The 22162-nt window shown below is 44.4% G+C and overlaps 1 protein-coding gene across 1 annotated transcript in view; it reads left to right on the top strand.

The window, feature by feature from the left end:
* Positions 1-19676, top strand: part of si:dkey-89b17.4 (zinc finger protein 646) — a 36889-nt gene extending 17213 nt beyond the window's left edge. Inside the window, exons 2-5 of the mRNA XM_056287844.1 lie at positions 4416-7180; positions 7855-8964; positions 10216-11075; positions 19236-19676. Of these exons, the coding sequence (XP_056143819.1) occupies positions 4644-7180; positions 7855-8964; positions 10216-11075; positions 19236-19669 (4941 nt within the window). The 5' untranslated portion in view covers positions 4416-4643 and the 3' untranslated portion in view covers positions 19670-19676. The remainder of the gene's footprint in view (positions 1-4415; positions 7181-7854; positions 8965-10215; positions 11076-19235) is intronic.
* The last annotated feature ends 2486 nt before the right edge of the window (positions 19677-22162 follow it).

Genomic DNA, 22162 nt, shown 5'->3' with positions numbered 1-22162 from the left:
CCACACATGTCCAAGCCATCTCAATCTTGCCTCTCTTGCTTTGTCTCCAAACTGTCCAACCTGAGCGGTCCCTCTAATATAATCGTTCCTAATCCTGTCCTTGTTCGTCACTCCCAATGAAAGTCTTAGCATCTTCAACTCTGCCACCTCCAGCTCTGCCTCCTGTCACTATCTCCAAACCATATAACATAGCTGGTCTCACAACCATCCTGTAAACCTTCACTTCAAATCAAATATGCGGATCATAAATAAAAGGGCAGTGTTGTGGGCACAAAATCAAATAGCATAGGAATACATTAAAGTGACTCTGACATCAAAATCTGAAAATTCCTATTGATAGGCTATGTTCCGAGTTGGAATGTGACAACGGAGAAATTCAGTGGCCAAAACAGCGCGTCTGTGGCCACTTGAGAGAGATCTGTGATTGACTGTAGATGGTGTCCAATGTCAAATTGTGCCGGTGGATATATAGACACCAGTCAATTTGCATATAGGGTGTGTCTAGCGAGATGCTATAAAACCACGGAGAAGCCGTTCTTTCACCCCCTCCTGCTAGCTACTTGGCTCGAGTTTGTGCTATTTTGCAGACTTTATTATTGATCTTGCTACGATGTATATCTATCTATCTATCTATCTATCTATCTATCTAACAGTTATTTGTATCACTGAATCCTCCTCCTCAAAACTGTAATCCTCGCAGAGGCTCAAGTGACGAGCGGTACCGAGCCCCCCCCACCCAGGAAGACGGTAGCCAATAGCTTTGAATTCTTAAAACCACACTTATTTTCGGTTATGATTCAAACTCCCAATGTTAAAAAAATGTGTTCAGAAAGGGCATGTCAGTCTCTCTTTAAGAATTCTCAAAAGCGCGACAAAGAAAACAAAGAAAAGTGTTAGATGAGTCGAGCTCAAAACCACTAGGAATATATCCACTTTTGGTTTTGTTCTGTGTTGTGATTTCTTTTGCTTCTTCTTGTGTGTATATTGGGTCAATGCCTTTGTTTCTGCAACTGTATTGGTTTGGTGTTGATGTCATTATCGGGTATCTCCCCCTACTTGGCAAATCAGCTTTGCTATGATGTGTAGTCAGTGTGCTATTAAGGTTGTGTGTGGGGGGGGGGGGTTCAGACAGGTCTTGTCCCCTGTGCTCTCTGTGTGAATGGTGCTCTAAGTCGGCTGAAAGGTCCTTATTAGACATTCGTTGAGCTTTGTGTCAATGTTTAAAGCTGCAGTAGGCAACATGAATATTCCAGTGCAAAATCTTCCGCCTCTCTCTCTGCTGTTACATAGCACTCCGCGTTGCTCTTCAGCCCCTTATACTCCCACAGCTCTCACCATCTCGAAAATCCCTCTCTGATGTTGACCCTCATCTGATCTCTTTTTCTTTAGCGTTTTCTTTTTCTCTCTCTTCTCCTCCAAGGTCTTCCTTCTTTTGGCTTGTTTTGTACTATACGTCCTTGTAGGCAAAGGGAGATATTGGAAATTTGGCACAAGTTGCCATAGCTCTTGATACAGTTTATGCATGTCCGCCACCACCCTGAATCAAGACACATAGAACCCGGATGACCCTTGTTTGTGCAGAATCACTGTGATGTGCTAGCTAACCCTGACTGGTTGAGTCAGACTGGGTCCAGTTTTTGAAAAAACTAATTACACAAGGCTGGGCGCTCACAGACACACCTTTTTTAAAGGAATCCTTCAATTAAATACTGTTAGTAACATACAGTGGAGAAAAATTACTTGGTTCAATCAAAATTAGAATGAAGCCATATTGCCTACTCCAAAGGAGTTGAATCAAGTGCAACTGGACTTGGTATATATCCGTGAAGACGTTTCGCCTCTCATCCAAGAGGCTTCCTCAGTTCGTGCCTTTCTGACTAGACCAAGCTAGTCTGACTGGCTGGTGATGAGACTCAGTATTTATCCTCTAGGAGTCGTTGTCAGAGCTATTGATATGCGTCGCTCTTTGTGATCAGATGTTTACCAACGCCCGTCGCTAACAGAGCCATAGATATGAGTGGCTCTTTTGTGTACTGATGTTTGGCCGCGCCCGTCGTTATGGGAGCTATTGATATGCGTGGCTCTCCTGTTCTCCGATGTCCAGCCGCGCCCGTCGCCATCGGAGCTATTGATTTGCATTTGTTTAGCAGCGACGGTCGTTGGGGGTGTTAGTTTCGACTTCATTGTTCAGTGGTCATGAGAGTCGTTGGACCCGTTAGTGACCGACTGTTGTTCTTGGAGGCTAGGCGTCTTGAGTCTCCTGGGTAGAGATGAAAGGACAGCATTGTAAGTGGGAGATAGGTGGTGTCGCAGACCTCCTCCTCTGTTGAGGGATGGTTTTTCCAGTTTCGCATAGATGGCTTCCTTCACCCCTCTTTCAAACCATCTATCTTCTCTGTCCAAAATGTGTACGTTGCTGTCCTCGAAGGAGTGTGTCTTCTCCTGACCCTGAAGGAGTGTGTCTTCTAGCGACGTGCGTTGGTAAACATCTGATCACAAAGAGCCACGCATATCAATAGCTCTGACAATGACTCCTAGAGGATAAATACTGAGTCTCATCACCAGCCAGTCAGACTAGCTTGGTCTAGTCAGAAAGGCACGAACTGAGGAAGCCCCTTGGATGAGAGGCGAAACGTCTTCACGGATATATACCAAGTCCAGTTGCACTTGATTCAACTTCTTTGGATAACCATGACCTGGATGAATGAGAACATTCACAGACATATTGCCTGCTGCAGCTTTAATAGTGATAATCCGCTATCTGCAGATTACTTTTGTGGAATTACAGAAGAATGCTGATATCCCCTATATTTAATTTTTCACTTGTCAACCTATACATTTTTCGATGTTTTGATATTTTTAAATACTAGTCAATGTTTTACTCGACCAACACGGGGATCGCAGGTTTGAATCCCCGTGTTACCTCCGGCTTGGTTGGACGTCCCTAGAGACAGAATTGGCCATATCTGCGGGTGGGAAGCCGGATGTGGGTATGTTTCCTGGTCGCTGCACTAGCGCCTCCTCTGGTCGGTCGGGGTGCCTTTTCGGGGGTAACGGGGGGGGGGGGGGTAGCGTGATCCTCCCATGCACTACATCCCCCTGGTGAAACGCCTCACTGTCAGGTGAAAAGAAGCGGCTGGCGACTCCACGTGTATCGGAAGAGGCATGTGGTAGTCTGCAACCCTCTCCGGCTCAGCAGAGGGTGTGGAGCAACCACTGGGATGGCTTGGAAGAGTGGGGTAATTGGCCAAGTACAACTGGGGAGGAAAGGGGGAAAATTCCAAAAAAGAATTCTATTCTACAATGTCATGTCCTTTTTATGTCTACATCTCCATCCATCATGTTTGCATTCCACCATGTCAGATTATTTAGATATTTAGATATTATTTATATAGATTATGTGAAAACAAAATAGTTTGAGGGGTTTATTCTTATATATGATATAGTCCAGGTCCAAATTGAGATGTGATTTGAATTACACTTGCCAGCTCAGTCATAATAAATGTCAAAAAAACAAAACAAAACTATTTGACTAGATACACCAGGATGATGCAAAAATGGTTAGAAATAAGACAGTTTTTTAAAAAAAATTTCCTGAGAGCACCTATAGTTAAGAAACACATTAGCGGGAAATGCACTTTGAAGCTGTTGACTAAATTTACTCAGAGGAAATTATTTAAATGGCAGGAGTGAGTCTGCAGTCACTCGAAATGAAGTATTCAGTTGTCTGAGTAAGGGAAAGGCAAAGATCAACAGTATTAAGCAGGGTTAAAGATTACAAACATGTACAAGTCATGCATCTGTGAGTAGCACAGTAAATTTTTGGGTAATATTAAAGGGGCTGTACGAGATTTTGAACATTAATATAGCAGCAAATAACTATTTGCTATGTAAAGAGATAGTGGTGTAATGGCGTCCTGAGCAGAGACTGAAGTCAAACTCTCTCTCTGTGTGTCCTAATCAGAGTTTCTCTGTTCTTCGTTTTGGAAGCTGATTCGGCTGAGTGAGCATGTTAGTGGGGTTGCTTTGGTTTTGTCTGAGATGCTGGTGCTGCTAAATATCATATATAGAACCTTCAACTAATTGCTTACTCAGAGACAACCACACTACTAATTGCTTACTCGGAGACTATCCTGATGTTTTTATAATGTTTAGACAAGCTGAAGACTAGAATCAGTGATATATCAGCTGTACACACACTTTAGTAAAATGTTGTACTGGAAGCTGAGGAGCCAAGGGTTTTTAGAATTGCTGACATATGATAGTAGGATGATTGCGTAATTATCCCCTCACATCACTAATCAAACAATAATAAAATGTTTTGAGATTATCTTGTCTGAGTTGAGTGGACATGTGAATTTATCCTATAAATGCTTGTTTATTAAACAACTTCTGTTTTCTTGTCTTGTCCACAGTGTTACCCCCTTGGCTGGTGTGACCCCAGGGCCGCCTCCAGCCTCCCAGGGAGGGCCCTGATTGGCTGAACCTGTATCCACAGCTCTTGGGGAGAAAATGGCTGCTACCATCCACAGCTGAAGAGCTAAGCCCTTGTCTTTTTTCCCCTCCTCCCACCCCCTAAACATCACTGTTCATTGCTTTGTTGTGAACTGTGATTTCTCCCAAACGATTCCAATTAGAGTACTATGGCAATGCATGATATGAGCCGTGCCAAGGGTTTCCCCTGTAAAGAGTGTGATATGGTTTGCCCGAGTACACCTAGTCTTCTAGAGCATATGAAAGCACATTACCAGCAAGAAGAAACTGGACGTTTTGAGTGTGAACAGTGTGGCCGAATCTACAAACACGCAGGAAGTTTAGCTAATCACAAGAAATCTCATGAAGTAGGTTCTTTCCAGTGTCCTGTTTGTACCCGTACCCTGCCCAATGCAGTTGCCCTAAAAAACCACCTACGTATCCATACCTTGTCTCCCAGTAGTGCACAGACCGAAGAAGAGAGCGAAGAAGTAGTTGAAGACGGGGGCCACGACGAGAGGGACTACGGTCTAGCCACAGACCTCTCAGACGGCTTTGGGCGCTCTCATTTGAATAACAGTGGCATGGGACATAGTGTCCTGCAGAGCCACGAGACAGACGACCACGGGAAAAAAGCCTCCCCCGGATCTGACGACGCCTGGGACCGGCCATTCAAGTGCGACCTGTGTGACAGGACCTACCGACACCACGGTAGTCTGGTGAATCACAAGAAGTGCCACCAGCAAGGAACATTCAAGTGCTCAGTGTGTTTCAAACAGTTCAGCAACCTGGCGGCTCTAAACGGCCACGAACGGACCCACTCCAAGTTCAAGACCCCCGGCGCCTCCATGGTGAGCAGTAGCAGCAGTAGCAGCAGCCTCCATGACTCGGAGCGCGGCAGCGGAACCCAGCCGTCCCAAAATGATGATGCAGCCTCCTGCTTTTGCCACCTGTGCCAGGTGGCACTTCCAAACAAGGCAGACTTCCAGGAGCACATCCTGCTGCACAATGCAGCGTCGTCCTCTCTTGGACTGTCCCGCAGCTTCCCTGGCATCATGCCCCACAACTTGAGCGCCGTCCGCTCTCCAGCGTACACCCCTGCCCTTGGGGACCCCCTGCCCCTGCCGCCGCTGCCTAGTGAAAAGCGAGGCCCTTATGATCCCATAATGGGTCCTGCTGTAAATAATCCCATATACACGTGCGCGTACTGTGGAGCTGGCCACCCAGATCTAGAGAGCTTAAAGGTCCACTACTTGACCCATGACCCTCACCCTGGCTCTCATGGCCAGGATGGCTCAATCCTTAACTCAGATGGGCTGGGTTCCGGATCTCAGGGCTCGGTCTCCTCCCCATCTGGAGGCCGAGTGCCCCAAGCCAACTCCCCAGATGATGGGGAGCGTCGCTTCAAGTGTGGAGAGTGTGGAAAAAGCTACCGTCATGCGGGGAGCCTGGTCAACCACAAACGCTCACATCAGACAGGTCACTACCAGTGTACCATCTGCTGTAAGCAGTACCCTCACCTGGCAGCACTGCACAGCCATCTGCGCAGCCACAAGGGCCGCCCCTCTAACCAGCCCATTAATAACGACAGCAATGACTGGCTATCCTCAGAGCCACTTACCCTGGACTCCCAGCAGAGCTATGTACAGGAGGGTAACCTCGGTGACGCCGCCCACTTTGTCCCAGATGGTGGTCACAGCAGCGGACTGGATTCCCTGGAGTTCCATGATCGCTTTGATGGCAACTCATTGTCCCAAAGCAACTCAGCCCACCGACAGGCAGACAGGCACATGTGTGCCGACTGTGGTGAGATGTATGGCGACATATCTGGCATTAAGTCACATATGTGTCCCCGGCGTGGCCAGCAGCAGCAGCAGCAGCAGGGAAACATGTCCAACGGTTTCATGGGGAACATGAACTACCACAGCCCAAGTGGAACCTCGCTGCCCTCAGGGGGATCCAGCAGCCTGAAGGACAGCAGCAACCAACGCCAGTACTCCCAAAGTGGTGGCAAGAGAATAGGAAACAAAGACGAGGAGGATGATGGAGAGGTCTACCAATGCTCAGTGTGTGGCAACCACTATGCCAGCCTCAGGGCTCTCAGGAGCCACCTGCGCAGTCACGCCAACAACCCCACTGGGCCTGGACCCTCTAACCTGGGGCAGGACTGGAGAATGATCTGCTCTACCTGTGGCCAGAGCTTCTCTAGGAAGCAGGACCTCCTTAATCACCAGCTAGTCCATGGTCCCCAAAGACCAGATGGGCAGTCCCAGGGCTTGGGAGCCAACTCTACTAATGGCAATGAAAAAATGGATGGCCGTAACCACATCTGTGTTGACTGTGGCATGTTTTTCGCCGATCGGCACCACTTGATCACACATCTGTGCCCTGGAAAGAACAGGGCTGGCAGCATGAGTAAGCAGGGCCTGAACGGAGCCAAAGGGATGTCCGGAGGAGACGGTGTTAGTGGAGGAGTCGCTGGGGGAAGCCGTGATGTTGGAGGTGATGGGCGTAGGCCCATGGGCGACCAGAGTGACAGGCCCCACAAGTGTGACCAGTGCGGGAGAGGATATAGGCACCCTTGCTCCCTTCTCAACCATAAGAAGTCACATAAGACAGGTGTCTTCCGCTGCTTGGTGTGCCAGAAACGCTACTATAATCTGCTGGCACTCAAGAATCACCAAAGGACTCACTTTGACCTGAAGAGGTAGGTTCTGAGTCCTAAAGATTTTTATGTAAATAACTCCTTGTATGATTAGGAAAGGATTATTAATTGTTGTAAACATTGTACTTGCAAAGCTTGCAAGATACACCTTTCACAGCTGTAATTCTAGTCTTGTCTTGAACATTGACATATCTAACATTTCAGTGAAAAATTTATCCTTATGTATATTGTTGTTCCCCCAACAGGTGACCACAATTAACTTTGATGTCTTGTCATTTTTGAAAGGTGTGATTGAAAATTAAGTCTTTCAGTTGACAGCTTAGCATGAGATGGTTCCTACTAGAGTTGATAATCTTTTAAAAGGCACTTACTATCAGTTTTGTTAAGACAAGTTATTAGGCATTTAACATTTTTACTCAAGATATAGTCTGGTACAAGATCACGCAGAAAAAAGTTATGGGTTCTATTTAAGGTCCCAGGGTGTAGCACTACACTGCAGTAGAACACAGGCCTGAATATCATTAAAATGTTAACCATATGGATCACCAATGCAAAAAAAATGTTGGCATCAAAGGCAGTGTTGGTATGATGAGGTGCTTTGGTTAAAAGCATCCGGGTAGTGGATATAGCCAAATATTTCAGTAGAATGGAACTCAATGTTTCCGTATTATAAGGCATTTCTTTAGTCTCCTTGATCTCTCCCACACCTGCTACAGGCACAAGTGTGAAGAGTGCGGAAAGGCCTTCAAGATTCAAAAGCAGCTGATCAATCACCTGCGTCTTCATGAAGAGCACCGAGCCAAAGGTCTTGTCCGCACCGGCCCCAACGGTTCCCGCTTCCAGCAGCCTGGTCCATCTCAGATGACGACTATGAGAGCAGAACCCTCCAAGGGACAAGGGGTGGGGGTTAAATATGCCCACCAAGGCTTTAAGAAGCCTTATTCCTCAGCTGGAACCTCCAGGCCTCAGAAATTTGACCCATCCGAGGGTGGGCACCGGCCGTTTGCCTGTGACGAATGTGGAAAGACCTACCGTCATGCAGGCAGCCTGGCCAACCACAAGAACCTTCACAAAATTGGGGAGTATCACTGCAATGTTTGCAACTCCACCTATCCCAATCGGCTGGCTATGAAGAACCATCTGCGTCTACACTTTGCCCAAAAGAAGCACAACTGTCAGGAGTGTGGAAAGGGCTTTCGTACTCAGAAGCAGCTTGCTACCCACACCACAGCTGGCCTTTGCAAGGGCCCACAGGGCCCTGGGGCCCAGATGGATTTCGAGTGCGATGGCTGCTGTGAAGGCTTTGCCACATCTGATGAACTTACGGCTCATGACTGCCCGGCTCAGCACCTGCCTTCCTCCTCTGCCTCAGTCAACAGCTCCAACCTCAGCATGGAGGGCCGCAGTGTGGATATGGACTCGGATGAAAGGCCTTATGCTTGCGATCTGTGCAGCTGTGCCTACAAGCACGCCAGCTCTCTGCTGAACCACAAGCACACCCATAAGACAGGCGATTTCAGGTGCAACTTCTGTGACAAGCCCTACACCAACTACATGGCGCTGCGCAACCACATGCGTATCCACACGCAACGGAAGAAGCACATCTGCCATACATGCGGGAAAGCCTTCCGGCTGGCTAGGTTCCTCCGTAACCACCAGAAGGTCCACGAGGAGGGTGCTACCCCTTTTGGCTGCCCTAGCTGTGGGAAGAGCTTCCAGGGGAGGTCCGGCCTGGCTAGGCACCGCTGTGGGGACAACCAGGTAGGCATGGAGGGCAGAAGGAAGGCCGCAGCACCCACAGGAGAGGGCGAAGAGTGTCGGTACACGTGAGTTCTCGTCAGTTGTTTGTGATTCTTCGAAGTTGGAAAAAAATAGTGAAGATCAATTTAGGTCTCTACATGTCTATTACAGGTATATGATCTCCAATCCGGCTTCCTTGGGACCATACGCGTGCCGGAATTCGGATTTTTCTGAAGTTTGGACAAATTGAATTAGTGGAGAGACCAGATAAGTCAACCCCGTTTGCTTTCAGATAGCATATACCACACACTAGTTTTTCTTAGGCTACCTACAATAAAATATTAAATATTTAGATGTACTGTTCTGTTTTGTTTTGCTTTTAGCAAAAAAAAAATACAGATAATTTGATACCAATTTAAGAAGTTTTTTTGTAGCACATAAATTAAAAGTAATGATTATGTGTGTTGCTGTACGTGTTATCAGTTTGACTGTAGTGTCTGATCTGTTTGTGATTGACTGTTGTCCTATATAGGTAATATTGGTATACTGGCTAGTTATTAGACCAGAATATCTCTTAAGTCCAAATTATGTGATGGGGCCTTTTGCTCCTTTGATTTGATGTTCTGATCTCTTGGTGAAAGTAAGACTTTTTCTAAGGGATGGACAAGGAAGTATTTGGAGCTAGCTGCACTGCACATGTTTAGGGGTCATTAATCTGGACAGTAAAACTATTCTCTATTAATGACAGCAAGAGGCGACTATGCTACCAGTTTTCCACTATAGGGTCTCAAGGGTGATGACCTTGTTTTCAAGCGATTTTATTTATGTATTTTTATACCAAATGAAGCAAAAAGAAGCATGTGAAAGATTTTTTTAAGGCGTTTCATCCCAATTGGAAGTTTCAGATGACAATGAACACATTTGAGGCTTTTGTCCATTTGTGCAGTGCAGGAAGCGGCAGATATTTCCCAAGTCCCCATTTAAATTCCAGATGTTTGTCCGTAGTTCCTCCCCACCCACCCCCAACCTACCAGTCCTCTCCTCTTTGACCTTTCTAGATTCATAGACTTAAATGGTAAACCACTTTATAGTTTTCTTGAAAGTTTAAAGCCGGATCTCAGATCATATACCTGTATGTGCTAGATTTAACTACCTTAGACAATGGCTAGTATAAAACATGTCAGTATTTTGTTAGAAAATAAAAAGTGGTAACCAGTAACGTGAGTAACATAGCTAGATTAGCTAAAATAAACAACCAAATTCTGATGCTAATGGCCCTTATTTTCTCCCCTCTCTATTGCCTCCTTGTTTTTTTTTTTGTTTTTCCATCTGCACAGATGTGATCAGTGCGGACGCTCCTACCGTCATGCCAGCTCCCTTCTCAACCACAAGAACACCCACACTGTCGGCATCTACCACTGCGCTGTCTGCCTCAAGACCTACTCCAACCTGCTCGCCCTCAAGAATCACCGTCGCATCCACTCCGAAACACGCCGCCACCGCTGCCACGATTGTGGCAAGGCCTTCCGTGTTTCGTCTCAGCTCTACAACCACCGCCGCGTTCACCAGAAGCAGCGGGAGCTGACCTGCCGGTCCTGCCAGCGCGCCTTTCCCACACAGGCCAGCTTCAGGCTCCACATGGAGATTAGCCATGGCCAGGCACCCCAGCCCCGCCAGCCCAGACCCCAGCAGCCCCGTCCAGGGAGCTCCCAGGAGCTGGGCTGGGGTTCGGGCCTTGACCTTACCCTGATGCAGGCGCAAGGCCTTGATCCCAATGGCGTGGCCAAAGCCAGTGGCCGCGGGGGGAATGGTGGGGTCAAGTCCCATGTGTGTGACCAGTGTGGCCGTGCCTACCGCCATGCCAGCTCCCTTCTGAACCACAAGAACAGCCACAAGACGGGTACCTACTTCTGCAACTCCTGCCAGAAGGAGTTCCCCAACCTGATGTCCCTCAAGAACCACCGTCGTATCCACACCGAGCCCAAGCGCTACCAGTGTCCTGACTGTGGCAAGTCATTCCGAGTCTCCACACAGCTCATCTGCCACCGGCGCATCCACACCAAGGAGAAGCCCTTCTCCTGCCAGCAGTGTGACAAGCGGTTCTCCTCCAAGTCCAACCTGAGGCACCACATGAAGGTGCATTGGAGCAGCTCGACGGCGCCCCCTTCCATGGCCATGGGCGCGCCCAACTTCCTGGGTATGCCCGGCGGCCCCTTCATATAGGCTGAGGGATTAGGGAGAGGGTGGGGCAAGATAAGGGGTGGGGAAGAGGGAGCCAATCAAATGCCAAGGTTTCTGGAGGTGCCCAATGTATTTCTTCCTCCTCTGTGTGCTCACCTCCTCCTTCTCATCTTCCATGCGTGGCTGTGGTTTAAGAGGATAGGTGTGTTTGAAGGACAGGTTGCATGATTCTGCTTGCCACACACACGCAGACAGATACACGCACACACACACACACACACACACACACACACAGGAGGAGGGAGAACAAAATGGACACAGCATATATACAGGTGGGAGAGAAGACTCAAAATGAAGGACTTATACACACACTCCTATTCATACACCTCTTCCATCTTGCCTCATCTGTCTTGTATTGACACGATGGCCTTTCTTAATGGATACAAGGCCCTAGAACTGTAATTCTTATCTCCCCCCTCCCCACATGCAAATGTGTAGGATATACTGACAGGCAGACGGACAGCCAGACACGGACTGTTGACAGACGTGAGATAGTTTCTCTAGTAAAACTACATGGACTGATACTAAACTGCCTTACTCCCTACAGCATGTTTTCCTGTAGAGCCTTGTTTCTTAGACCTCCCTCAGCCTGGGATGACAAGAGTGACGAATCTAGTTTTGGGTGCGGCAGGTCCACGTCAAATTGCATTGCCACTGTTGTGAGGTGGGGGACTTATCTGGAGTTAGCCTGGCTGTGACCTGTTTTTGAGCCAAAAGCCGTAGGGTTTTTTTTTTTTAAAGGACTGTTGGGGGGGGGGGGGGGCTCTAAAGACTCTTCCCAAGTCCTGTTTTTTGTGACTTGACTGACATACAGGCAGCCAGGCTGACTTAGCAGTCTATGGGCAAAGCCAGCAAATATGGCTGGAGGTATTTAAGGGTCCAGATGGAAAAAGGATTGGGGGACTCCATGGGTTTTTGAAGGCGGAAAGTCCAGACCACCATAACATTCAAGTAACAGACCATCGCGTCCATTTCAGTCAGGGGAGCTAATTGATCCAAGTTGCTCTCTCTGTGCTCTCCACACATTGCTCCACCCCATCCCATATGTGGTGATGATGTCGATGTTGTTGATCATTAGTGTAATATTTTTTTTATGAACCCTTTTATCGCGGCCTTTGTGATAATGTTTTAAACCCTTAATATTTTGACAAACAAATCCGTTTAAAGAAATATATAAAACTGCGTGTTTGTTTGAAGTGTGAGCAATACATAGCAATTTGTAGGCGCTGTGGTGAGCATGTATAGATTGGGGTGGGCATTTTTTTTCTTTTTTATATTTAATCTGTTTGACGATGTTGGCGGCTCTGGGACTGGACTAAGGGTAACGTTGCCTTGGTCTGTCCAAGTTTCTAATCATTTCAAACTGTGTCTTGCAGCACAAAGATGAGCTTCAAAAACGTGTAGATACCCCTTTCCCAACAGACCACAGCCAGAAAATCTCTGATTGGCTGGCTGTTAATGACATCACACTAACAGTATACCCCACCCCCTTTCTGCTCTGCCCTTTCTTTTCCATTTATTCACTCAAAATTTTTTTCTTCTGGGTTAAAGCTGTACTTTATGACACAGCACACCTGAACAAGCTAAACTTGTATAGGCCATAGCTTGTGGTGACACAAAAAATTGAGGGGGAAAAAGTATCAAAATAGAAAAATGCAAAAAAAATGTAAGGAATATTTATATTGTTAGGGCCATGCAGGCATATTTTTGTTTTGTTTTTCCTGTATTGTAAACGTATTTCTGACTGTATAATCTACAGTGCCCATTTTTATAAGAAAAAAAGATGACAGATCATTGTAGTAATGCATTTATTTATATTACGATAATTAACACATGTAATGGACGGCGCTAGTCTTTAGGATGTGTGAGTTTAGAGCTGTGTTGATGTAAAACACCCACTTGATCTCCCTCCCACTCACAAGATGACCCACGACCCCTCTACCCGCAATCCTCTTCTTTTCCTGACATGGAGCCAAACAAGATGGACTCCCAAAAAGAACAGCTTGTTCCATGAGACTGTATCCTCTTCCTCCGTTTTAACTATGGGTTTGTCTTACTTTGAGAAAAGATCCCCCCAGTGCCCTCCACTTTGTGGTTGGGGGGAAGGCTAAAAAAAAAAAGTAAACAACTCAGAGAGATGTTGTTTTAATGTGTGTTTTGATTGCAGTACATATGAAAATCAAGGAAGTTATTACACAATGAAATGTTTTTTTATTTCCTTCATTTTTTTATAAAGTGATGTTGTGACAGTTTTTTCTCTCTCACACCACACCAGCCCCCCCCACCCCCAACAAACTTTTTTGTTTGTTTTTTGACAGCTTTTTTTTTTTTTTTTTTTTTTTTCTGGTCCACCAAATCACAAATCCCACACTTGAAAGGGACTGATTGGTGATTTTTGTTTTTAATTTATTTAACTTCATTTTGAATGAGTTGAGTCAAGTTCTCATCATTTTAGCTTTTCCCTCGTTTTTTACAATGTTTTACTTTAAGGGTAACTTCTCGTATTTATTGGTGTCCCCCCCCCCCCCAATACTTAATTGCGTTTGCCTATTTGGAAACCTCTGTGTGTGTTTTAACACAGTGTGTAAACGTTTCAGGAGCACTGGTGCTAGTAAAGTCAAGCCGTGGAGTGACTGTCAAGTGCTGTAGGAGTCAATTGTGATCTTGATCTAGACAGAAATAACTGTACATTCTCTGATTTTTTTTTCTCTCTCTCCACCAGTTATATATATATATATATATATATATATATATATATATATATATATATATATATATATAACTTTTTATTCTGATTGGATGCTTTCCTGTCAGTATTTTGCGATCTCCAAGTAGTTTTAGAGAGAAGAAGAAATGATTGGTTTTGAACAAGTATAACCCTCTTGAGTTCTAACTTTTTTGTTTTGTTTTTTTTTCATGCATATATATGTAATGCTTACTATACACTTTTATAAACTATGTTTTGATAATTCATTTCTTAACAAAAGAAACTTGTCCATATACTATAACCCTTACTGCTGAGTACTGAAAATAAATAGCTGGAAAAGAAAGTGGAGGTCAGTGTTGTCAATCCATTCGTCCTCAACTGCTCATACATACTGTAGAGTAGAAACTAGACCAGGTAGTGAACAGACGGCTTCTCTGACCACTAGGGGGTGCCGCGCTAACCCAGACAGTAGAGGGAACATTTTTACCCTGAAATGCTCTTCCCCTCCCTCACCGCCTGTTGCGGAGTAGTGTTTGACCTGACCCTTAGTGGGAGCTACGTTACAGTGGCCAACAGTAGGGGAAGTTTGGGGGCATAAGTGGCCCATAGGTGGTGATATCGAGGTGAACGTGAAGCGTGGCACTGCTGAAAAAATTGCACATGCTCAGGCCTATTCTAATGAAATAAAGGTTAAAGATAGATGTCTGATCAAAAAGTAACCAACGGGAGGGGGGCTCACCTGTTATAATGGTACCACATGATGCTGAGTCTTTATCACAGCGGGCCGGGCCCTTTGCTGCATGTCATCCCTTCTTTCTCACCAGCCTTTCCTGTCTCTCTTGACTGTCGCTAAATTTGGAAAATACAAAAAAATATTCTTTAAGGAAAAAAAAAGTAACCGAAGTGATCTCCACCATTGGTTTTCAAACAGGGAGAGGTGACCCTCTGGGGGGGTCCAACTGGGACATTTTGTTACCATTTTTGATTAGTCATTACCGGTCGTTCAGAGCAGAAAACTACAGGAAGTTGTGTTTTTTTAGGTTGATAGTTTTGTGAGTTTAAGTAAATGTTAGATAGCATGCTAACTGGTTTAAGCAATATGACTTACACCAACAATTACCCTCGTCAGCACTGATTGGTTGATTTGTTGTCAGCAAAGCAATCACCTCTTTTGTGTCCTGGTGTGAAAAAGGTCGAGTCCCCTGCTCTTGAGTGGCTTAAGACTGATCAGGAATGTTTAAATATTGAAATAGTTCCTGTAAGTGGGGAAAATGTCTATTTTTCAAGGCCTTTTTGGGGGAATTTTAGGCTTTAGTGGGGAGCACAGTGAAGATTGCCTGATATGTCGGGGAGATGAGATGGGTACAGACGGGCAGGAAAGACCCAGACCCTGATCAGACGGTCGCTCACATGGTCCATGCTCATCTGATTGAACTATCTGAATACCCCATGACTTTTTTTGGTCATTGATTTTTTTTTTTCACAAATAAGACTCTTGGGTGGCTGACTACTAAAGAACACATCCTTAAATCAGAAGTGGCAGGTTTTAACTCCTTGATCCCCCAAAATCGTGCTTTGGTGTCACTGAAGAAGGCTCTGAATCCTTACAGGATCCAGGTGATACCGCTCCCTGGTTGATCCTCACTTTTGACCTCCCTGTGAAGGAAGAGCACATTTAAAGGTCCCATTTGGGGATTAAAGCCACACCAAAACAGCATTGCACAGTAAAGTGTTAGTTGTTTCAGAGTTTCACCAAAGAATGGAGATCCTGTCAATGCCTGAAGTCATTTTTTAGACATCGGGTTTGAATAAGCTCTGTTGGGGCACACCAGATTACTTTTCTTTGGAAAAGTTAAGAGAGACCGAAATTTCAAGAAATAGATCTAGATTTGACCGCCAGGCAGACTTTTTGATGCTCAACACAAAGGGCTTGAGGATGTTGAGATAAAAATCCCTGAGCAACCTAATAACTTTTATTATAACCTCTCTGAAAATGACCAGAAATAATAGTCAGTGGGCTCTAGTTGGACAGATCCTGTAAGCGGGAATACCACCCTGGATAGTCTGAGTCTGCAGCCTCTCTCTCAGAGATGGTACCTGGATAAAGACCACGTGCTTTGGGATAAACAGACCTGCAGACATGTTCATCTTCTGCCAAAGGATAAACTGTATCATCCTCGGTCTGTTATTCACAAAGCAACTCTTTGTGCAAACTGTCTCAGACAGTCATATTTGTGACATGGCATCTTCTTGCTGTACAGATAAATGTGATTGTCATCAAAGTTTACAAGTTGCCTGTGAATATGTCCGGTCAGGTTGACTGAAAAAAAGAAAAAGAAAAAAAGACTGCAAATGTTATTTAGGCCACGACACACCGACAAAATGTTGAGACAACAGTTGAAAATTTTTCCGACAGTCCTCACCAGTCGTACTTCATTGTCGATGTTTGATTTGGGGTCTTATTAAAATTAAGTTAACTGTAGACATCTGTCAATGGACAATAGTGTCTGTCCAAATGTGCTTAAAAGATATGTTAACTTAAAATCCTCATTTGGATATTGCTCCATTTCTTAATAACAGTCACTGTTTAAGTAAATGTAATACACGTAACTGCTGTCTATGGAAGGTTCCCATGTGTAACAGATGGCTCAAAGCATGGAGGGGTTAATTCACTCTTAATTATCAACAAAATGCTTCTGCTTTAATGTAGAAATATCAAAATCAGTCACTCAAGGTTTGTCAAGGTTAATTTTTGCACTGGATTTATGTGTGTTAGAATCAGCATTTTCTTCTAACCGGTTATGTTTTAATGGGTGCTGTTTGCCACATTTTCCCCCCTACATTTTATACCTGGCATTCAGTTCCACACACTGAACATTTGTCAGGGAACGGACCAAAATCTGCATTAAAAATTTTCAAAACAGCTATAATAAACAAACTGAGGTAGGGTTCGAGTCAGATTTTCCACTGAGAAAGTTTTATTTTAAAAAGGAGTAGGCCACCCTTTGAAATAATAAAACCTTACTGTGGGGAAAAAAAGAAAAAGAAAAAAAGATTGCTGGTATAGAATTAAAACCTTAACATTGAATATTCATGACTGATACCTGAATCTTGAGCTTTGCTTACAGTCAACATTTTAGCAGATATATCATCTTTAGTTTTCCAATACTGGCCAACCAATATCGATTTGTAATTGAAAGCTCTACTTCTATTTGTGTTGGCAATTAACCTGGTGGCCTGTCGGGACACATTCTAGTTGTATTTTTGTGACGCCAGATCCAAACTTTGATTGAGAGTGGCTCCTTAGAGAAGGTCCTAGATTAAATCCCATTCAGATATTTTGCCACTAAACTGAATGTTGTGCCTCACTAACATATCTTCTCTGTTCGTCCAGTTTGTGTGTGTGTTTTTCACACACACACACACACACACACACACACACACACACATACACTTTTCTCTTTTATCAGGGTCACGTTCACCCTTTACACACACAAAAGTGCCATCTTATTCTGTGTATGTAAAACGTCATGTGTTCTTGCTCTCATGTAAAATGCTATGCATTTCTGTTCATGTATAAAACGTGTTTTATAAATAAAGTGGGATTGTTTGATAGATTAAGATGGATTTGTATTTGATGAAGAACTGAAATCATGAATGATGACATGTAATTTGCCTTGCCCTTGATTCTGTATGTTATAACTGGTCACTTCACCTGCTCTACTCACACACACACACACACACACACACACACACACACACACACACACACACACACACACCATGTCTGTGTTGGACTATTTGGGGGGGGGAATCATTGCAATCTGATGACTTTTAATTCGTCCAAATCAAAATGAGGACTATCAAAGAAGGTTGAATTAGTTCATGTGGATACAATGTTTATTGACAGATACATTTCATCACTCATCTAAGTTAGATGAGTGATGAAATGTATCTGTCAATAAACATTGTGTCTAGATGAACTAATTCAACCTTCTTTGATGTTCTTACCTGGTTTATTGAAGCATGAATCAAGACAAAACGAGGACTAATGCCTAATTTTAGACATTTACACATGAACGATTGAGTTTCTTGTCAAAAGTTTGCCATTTTGGGTCCCTAAATTAATATTACAGAGTATGTTACAGGAGGGGCCCAAAATGTCTGCTGATGAGGGAGGTGAGGTGAAAACAAGACAGGTGTGTGTGTGAGGATTTGTTGACATCATGTTTGCAACAACAGCTCTGACAGCCAATCAGTGGGCCTCATTTAAAGAAATTAGAAATTTGGTCATTTCAATGTCCATGATAAACTCCTATCTGGTACTGATAGATTGAATAATTACAGAAATTAACTTTCTCATTTGAGATATCTTGAAAGTAGGAGACAATCATTGTAAGCCATGGACTTTGGCCACAAGGACATTTTATTTTTGTTGTGAAAATTATTTTTAAATGAGGGCCCTGGTTTCCCATGTGCAGTCTAACGTCTGATCTGAGCTGTGGGTGGAAATAATAAAATCCAGACAAATCCATTGGTCACATTGGTCAAATTCCAATCAAAGGTCTTATTGAGGCAGCCCTTTGGGGGAATCAAACCATGTAAAAAATACCCTGATTTTTTTTTTGTAACCTTTTAAAGGCATAGCAGACATTAGTGTAGTGTTCAGTCACTAACAAATTGAATGTATTGTCGTATTCTAGGGCAGAACACTAAACCTTTTTCATGGCTGCTTGCACATCCCCCCAGGACCTCTAATTTCCCTCTTTTGTCAACCATTATTCGCTCTTTTCTTTTTTCTTCCTTTTGCCAGTGGAGTGCTTTTTAAAGTAGCAAATAGACATAAGTGTAATGGCAGGTTTTAGTAGCGGGACCTGTGATCCTGAAAGCCAAAAAGGTGAACTCTCCTGCCAGTGCAGGAATAATTGCTTTAGTCCACTGACCCTTGTATTCATTACTATACTATACTACTATAACACCGGTGTCCAGGAATTAAGGCTCATTCTGCTGTTGCACTTAGTGTAACTTGCTCTAGATAAGAATTTCCCAAATAAGTGACTAAATGTAATGTGAATGGGATTTTTGATTTGGCGGGGGGGGGGGGGGGCAGCTGGAACCCTATACCACACAGGACCCAAACCCAAGTCTGGAGGGGATACTATTACCTTCTTGAATGGGAGCATAGGTAGAAAACTTCAAGTGAAGGACAAGGACTTGCACTTTTTTCCTAAATTTTTGTTTCGTAAACTAAACACTGTTTTGAGTTGTAATGGTTCTTTACCTTAACATTCTTGTTATGTAATCTGAATTTAGAGTTCGATTCAGAGTTCATTTTTGACCATGTAAGAGGATCCTGAAGTTTTGTTAGAATTGATTTTAAACTAAAAATACGGTTTCTTCTCTCTCCAGATTTGAGCCCGGTGGGTTCAACAAGCAGCACCAAGAGATATATGTGCAACCAGTGTGGCCGCACCTACCGCCATGCCAGCTCCCTTCTGAACCACAAGAACAGCCACAAGACGGGCACCTACTTCTGCAACTCCTGCCAGAAAGAGTTCCCCAACCTGATGTCCCTCAAGAACCATCGTCGCATCCACACCGAGCCCAAGCGCTACCAGTGTCCTGACTGTGGCAAGTCATTCCGAGTCTCCACTGCGCTGGTCTGCCACAGGCGCATCCACACCAAGGAGAAACCCTTCCCCTGTCAGCACTGCGACAAACGGTTCTCCTCCAGGTCCAACCTGAGGCACCACATGAAGGTCCACTGGAGCAGCCGGCCTCTGTCCAGGGGCTCCTCGTCCGCCTTCCTCACCATTCCTTCACGAACCTTGGCTCTACCTTAAAGATATACATGGAGCAATGGGAACATAGCATCAAGCATGGACCACATTGTCTCCTTCAGATCTGTACCTCTGAATATCAGCACAAAGGGAGAATTTGTGACTCAAGCAATTGAATAAAAGGTAATGCCTTTAGTACCCTGTAGCCCAGGATGAGCACACATCTTCAAATATTAGGCCTTACTGTGCATTTATGACCATTTTTTTGAAGGTCATTCAACAGAATTTTCTCTAAATGTGGTGGCCAGTTCTCATTAGCCCCCCCCCCCACATTCTGATGATGTTTTTCACTTCCTCCATGAGGTCCAGCTAAAGTGTCACACCTCTTCCCAATGCGCTTTGGCTATGAAATCCTGGCGCAACCCTTGCCCATTTGCAATAAACTAGAAGCCTGGAAACTTAAGCTGTTTATCCATTGATGTTGATGGCGTCCTAATGATCTGTTGACAGAGAATAGAGGTTTATATTACCTTATTAACTGTGAATGCCACTCTGGGATTTTCTCTCCATTGACAGAAAATGGTGCTTTTAGTGTTTTCACTGACAATGAATGGGGGTTTCAGGTTTTTTCCATTGACAAATGGAGCTTAAAGTTTTCTACTTATACTAAACATGACACTGAGTCTTGCTATTGACTGTAAATTGCTCTCTAGATTGCTCCACTAGCATTTAATGGGTTCTCCTTTGACAGTAAATTGATCTTAATGTTGCCGCTCTGACAGTATGGGGACCAAGTAATGGGGGACCAAGGATTTCCGCTCCAGCATCATTCTGTGTCTCTTCTTTGTGACATTAAATGGGGCAGGCAGTTGTAAGACTGGGAGGTGGAGTTATGTCTTTCTGCAGCTTTCTTCTATTTCCTGATCAAAATCTTTGAGCTAACTCAACTTTACTCCCAGCACAGTTGACTTAGGGGGTTTGTGTCCTCCTTGCTGTTGGTCTTTTCTATCCGTGTACATCTTGTCATCTTGTCCACTGCACCATTTAGACCCACTCAGCTGAGAGGAACTGCCACCATACTTGAAGAATCCAATTAGTATCCTGGCATTATAAGGTTTATATACTGTTTCAAAAGGCTTCTCCATCTCACAAATATAATTTGCAGGGGGCATGCATTGTTAAAAGTCAAAAAATGTCGGATGATTTGCAGAGCAATTTGTGAACCCTCTATTCTACTATTATAAATAAAGTACCAGGTTCAAGGAACAACTATCTAACTATCCCTACAACTGAAAATGGAAGGTCAAAGTTTCCATCTCAGCTAAATTGGGGAACAAGTTGATCAAGTCCTCAAAGCAATGAGTGATCTGTTCTGAAAAAGCCTGCTGCTCCCCTTAAACCAACAGATCCTGACATCTCTGGGAAAGCTAATTGAGAAAGAATGAGACTTTGGCTCAGTGTTAGGGTGGGGGTGGGGGGCTCCTTCCTGTTGACCTTCTCTTTCTCTGTGGCTATAGAGGGTACTGTTGGTGTACAAACATGCTTTCTTTTGTAAAAGATTATAGACTGAAGGAGGGTGAGATTGAGGGCTTCAACAGAACGTACTCATTCTCACTCACAATCTGTATATAGCTGTTGGGACCACAGAGTTCTCACTTGAATACAAGAGTCAAAGGTCTCCACACACAAACTCACACAATTATTTTCCATGCGCTATTTGGTGAACACTTTCTTTCAAAGTACCTTGAAAGCATGGCTGGTTCAAGCGGGACTCTGACCCCAACTTTGGTAATGCTATGTCCATGCTCTACCAGCTGATCTGCACAGGGAATGGAATTTAATGCTGAGACATTTTTGGAGGATTTGGGTAACAGTATACTCACCTGTTTCAGCAGTATAACTCTTCCTTCTAAAATATGACTGTTCTGGGTCTACTACACCATGCCCACCAATCAGCCTTATTACCATGGGACCGGTATAAAGGATTGGTGTCAGATTATACTCACCCCTCCATCAGCGGTACGCCACCTCCTCGATTACTGTAACACTACTGGGTTGAAAATGTTGGGCTTATGGGGAGTTGTAGGCTCATAGAGTCTAAATGCTACTTTTGAAGACTTGGATTACTCTACATATTGAATAAAATGACTGTATGGGCATGATGGAGCATTGGAATACTTGGGACTTCTGCAGCGAGCCAACAACCTCAACAGTTCTCCTATCTCCATGAGTACTGCAGCATCACCTGGTTGGAGTAGACAGTACAGAATAACAGTGAACTGAAGCATCTCTGTGCTCTTCTGTTTGGTTCAAACCAGTTTTAACATGTGTTTTCCGTAGCGTGAAGGTTACACCTCACTGTTCTACAAAACAAGAGCCTGGCTATTAACAAGGGAATAGTTCATTATAAAAACCCAGCTCTTTCTGTCTCTCTGAATTTGTGGGTTTTCCTCCAGAGCAAAGCTCATGCCAGGGAGCCATGTTGTTTTGTTCCTGAAGGAAATCCCCAAAGTCAAATTCAGGTTCAAAAGTAGCCTGCCTACCAGCAACTCTTTA

Source organism: Lampris incognitus, chromosome 10, assembly GCF_029633865.1.
Source record: "Lampris incognitus isolate fLamInc1 chromosome 10, fLamInc1.hap2, whole genome shotgun sequence".
In the NCBI taxonomy this organism is placed as follows: Eukaryota; Metazoa; Chordata; class Actinopteri; order Lampriformes; family Lampridae; genus Lampris; species Lampris incognitus.
Note: the sequence above shows the minus strand (reverse complement) of the source record. Positions and strands in the feature narration are given on the sequence as shown.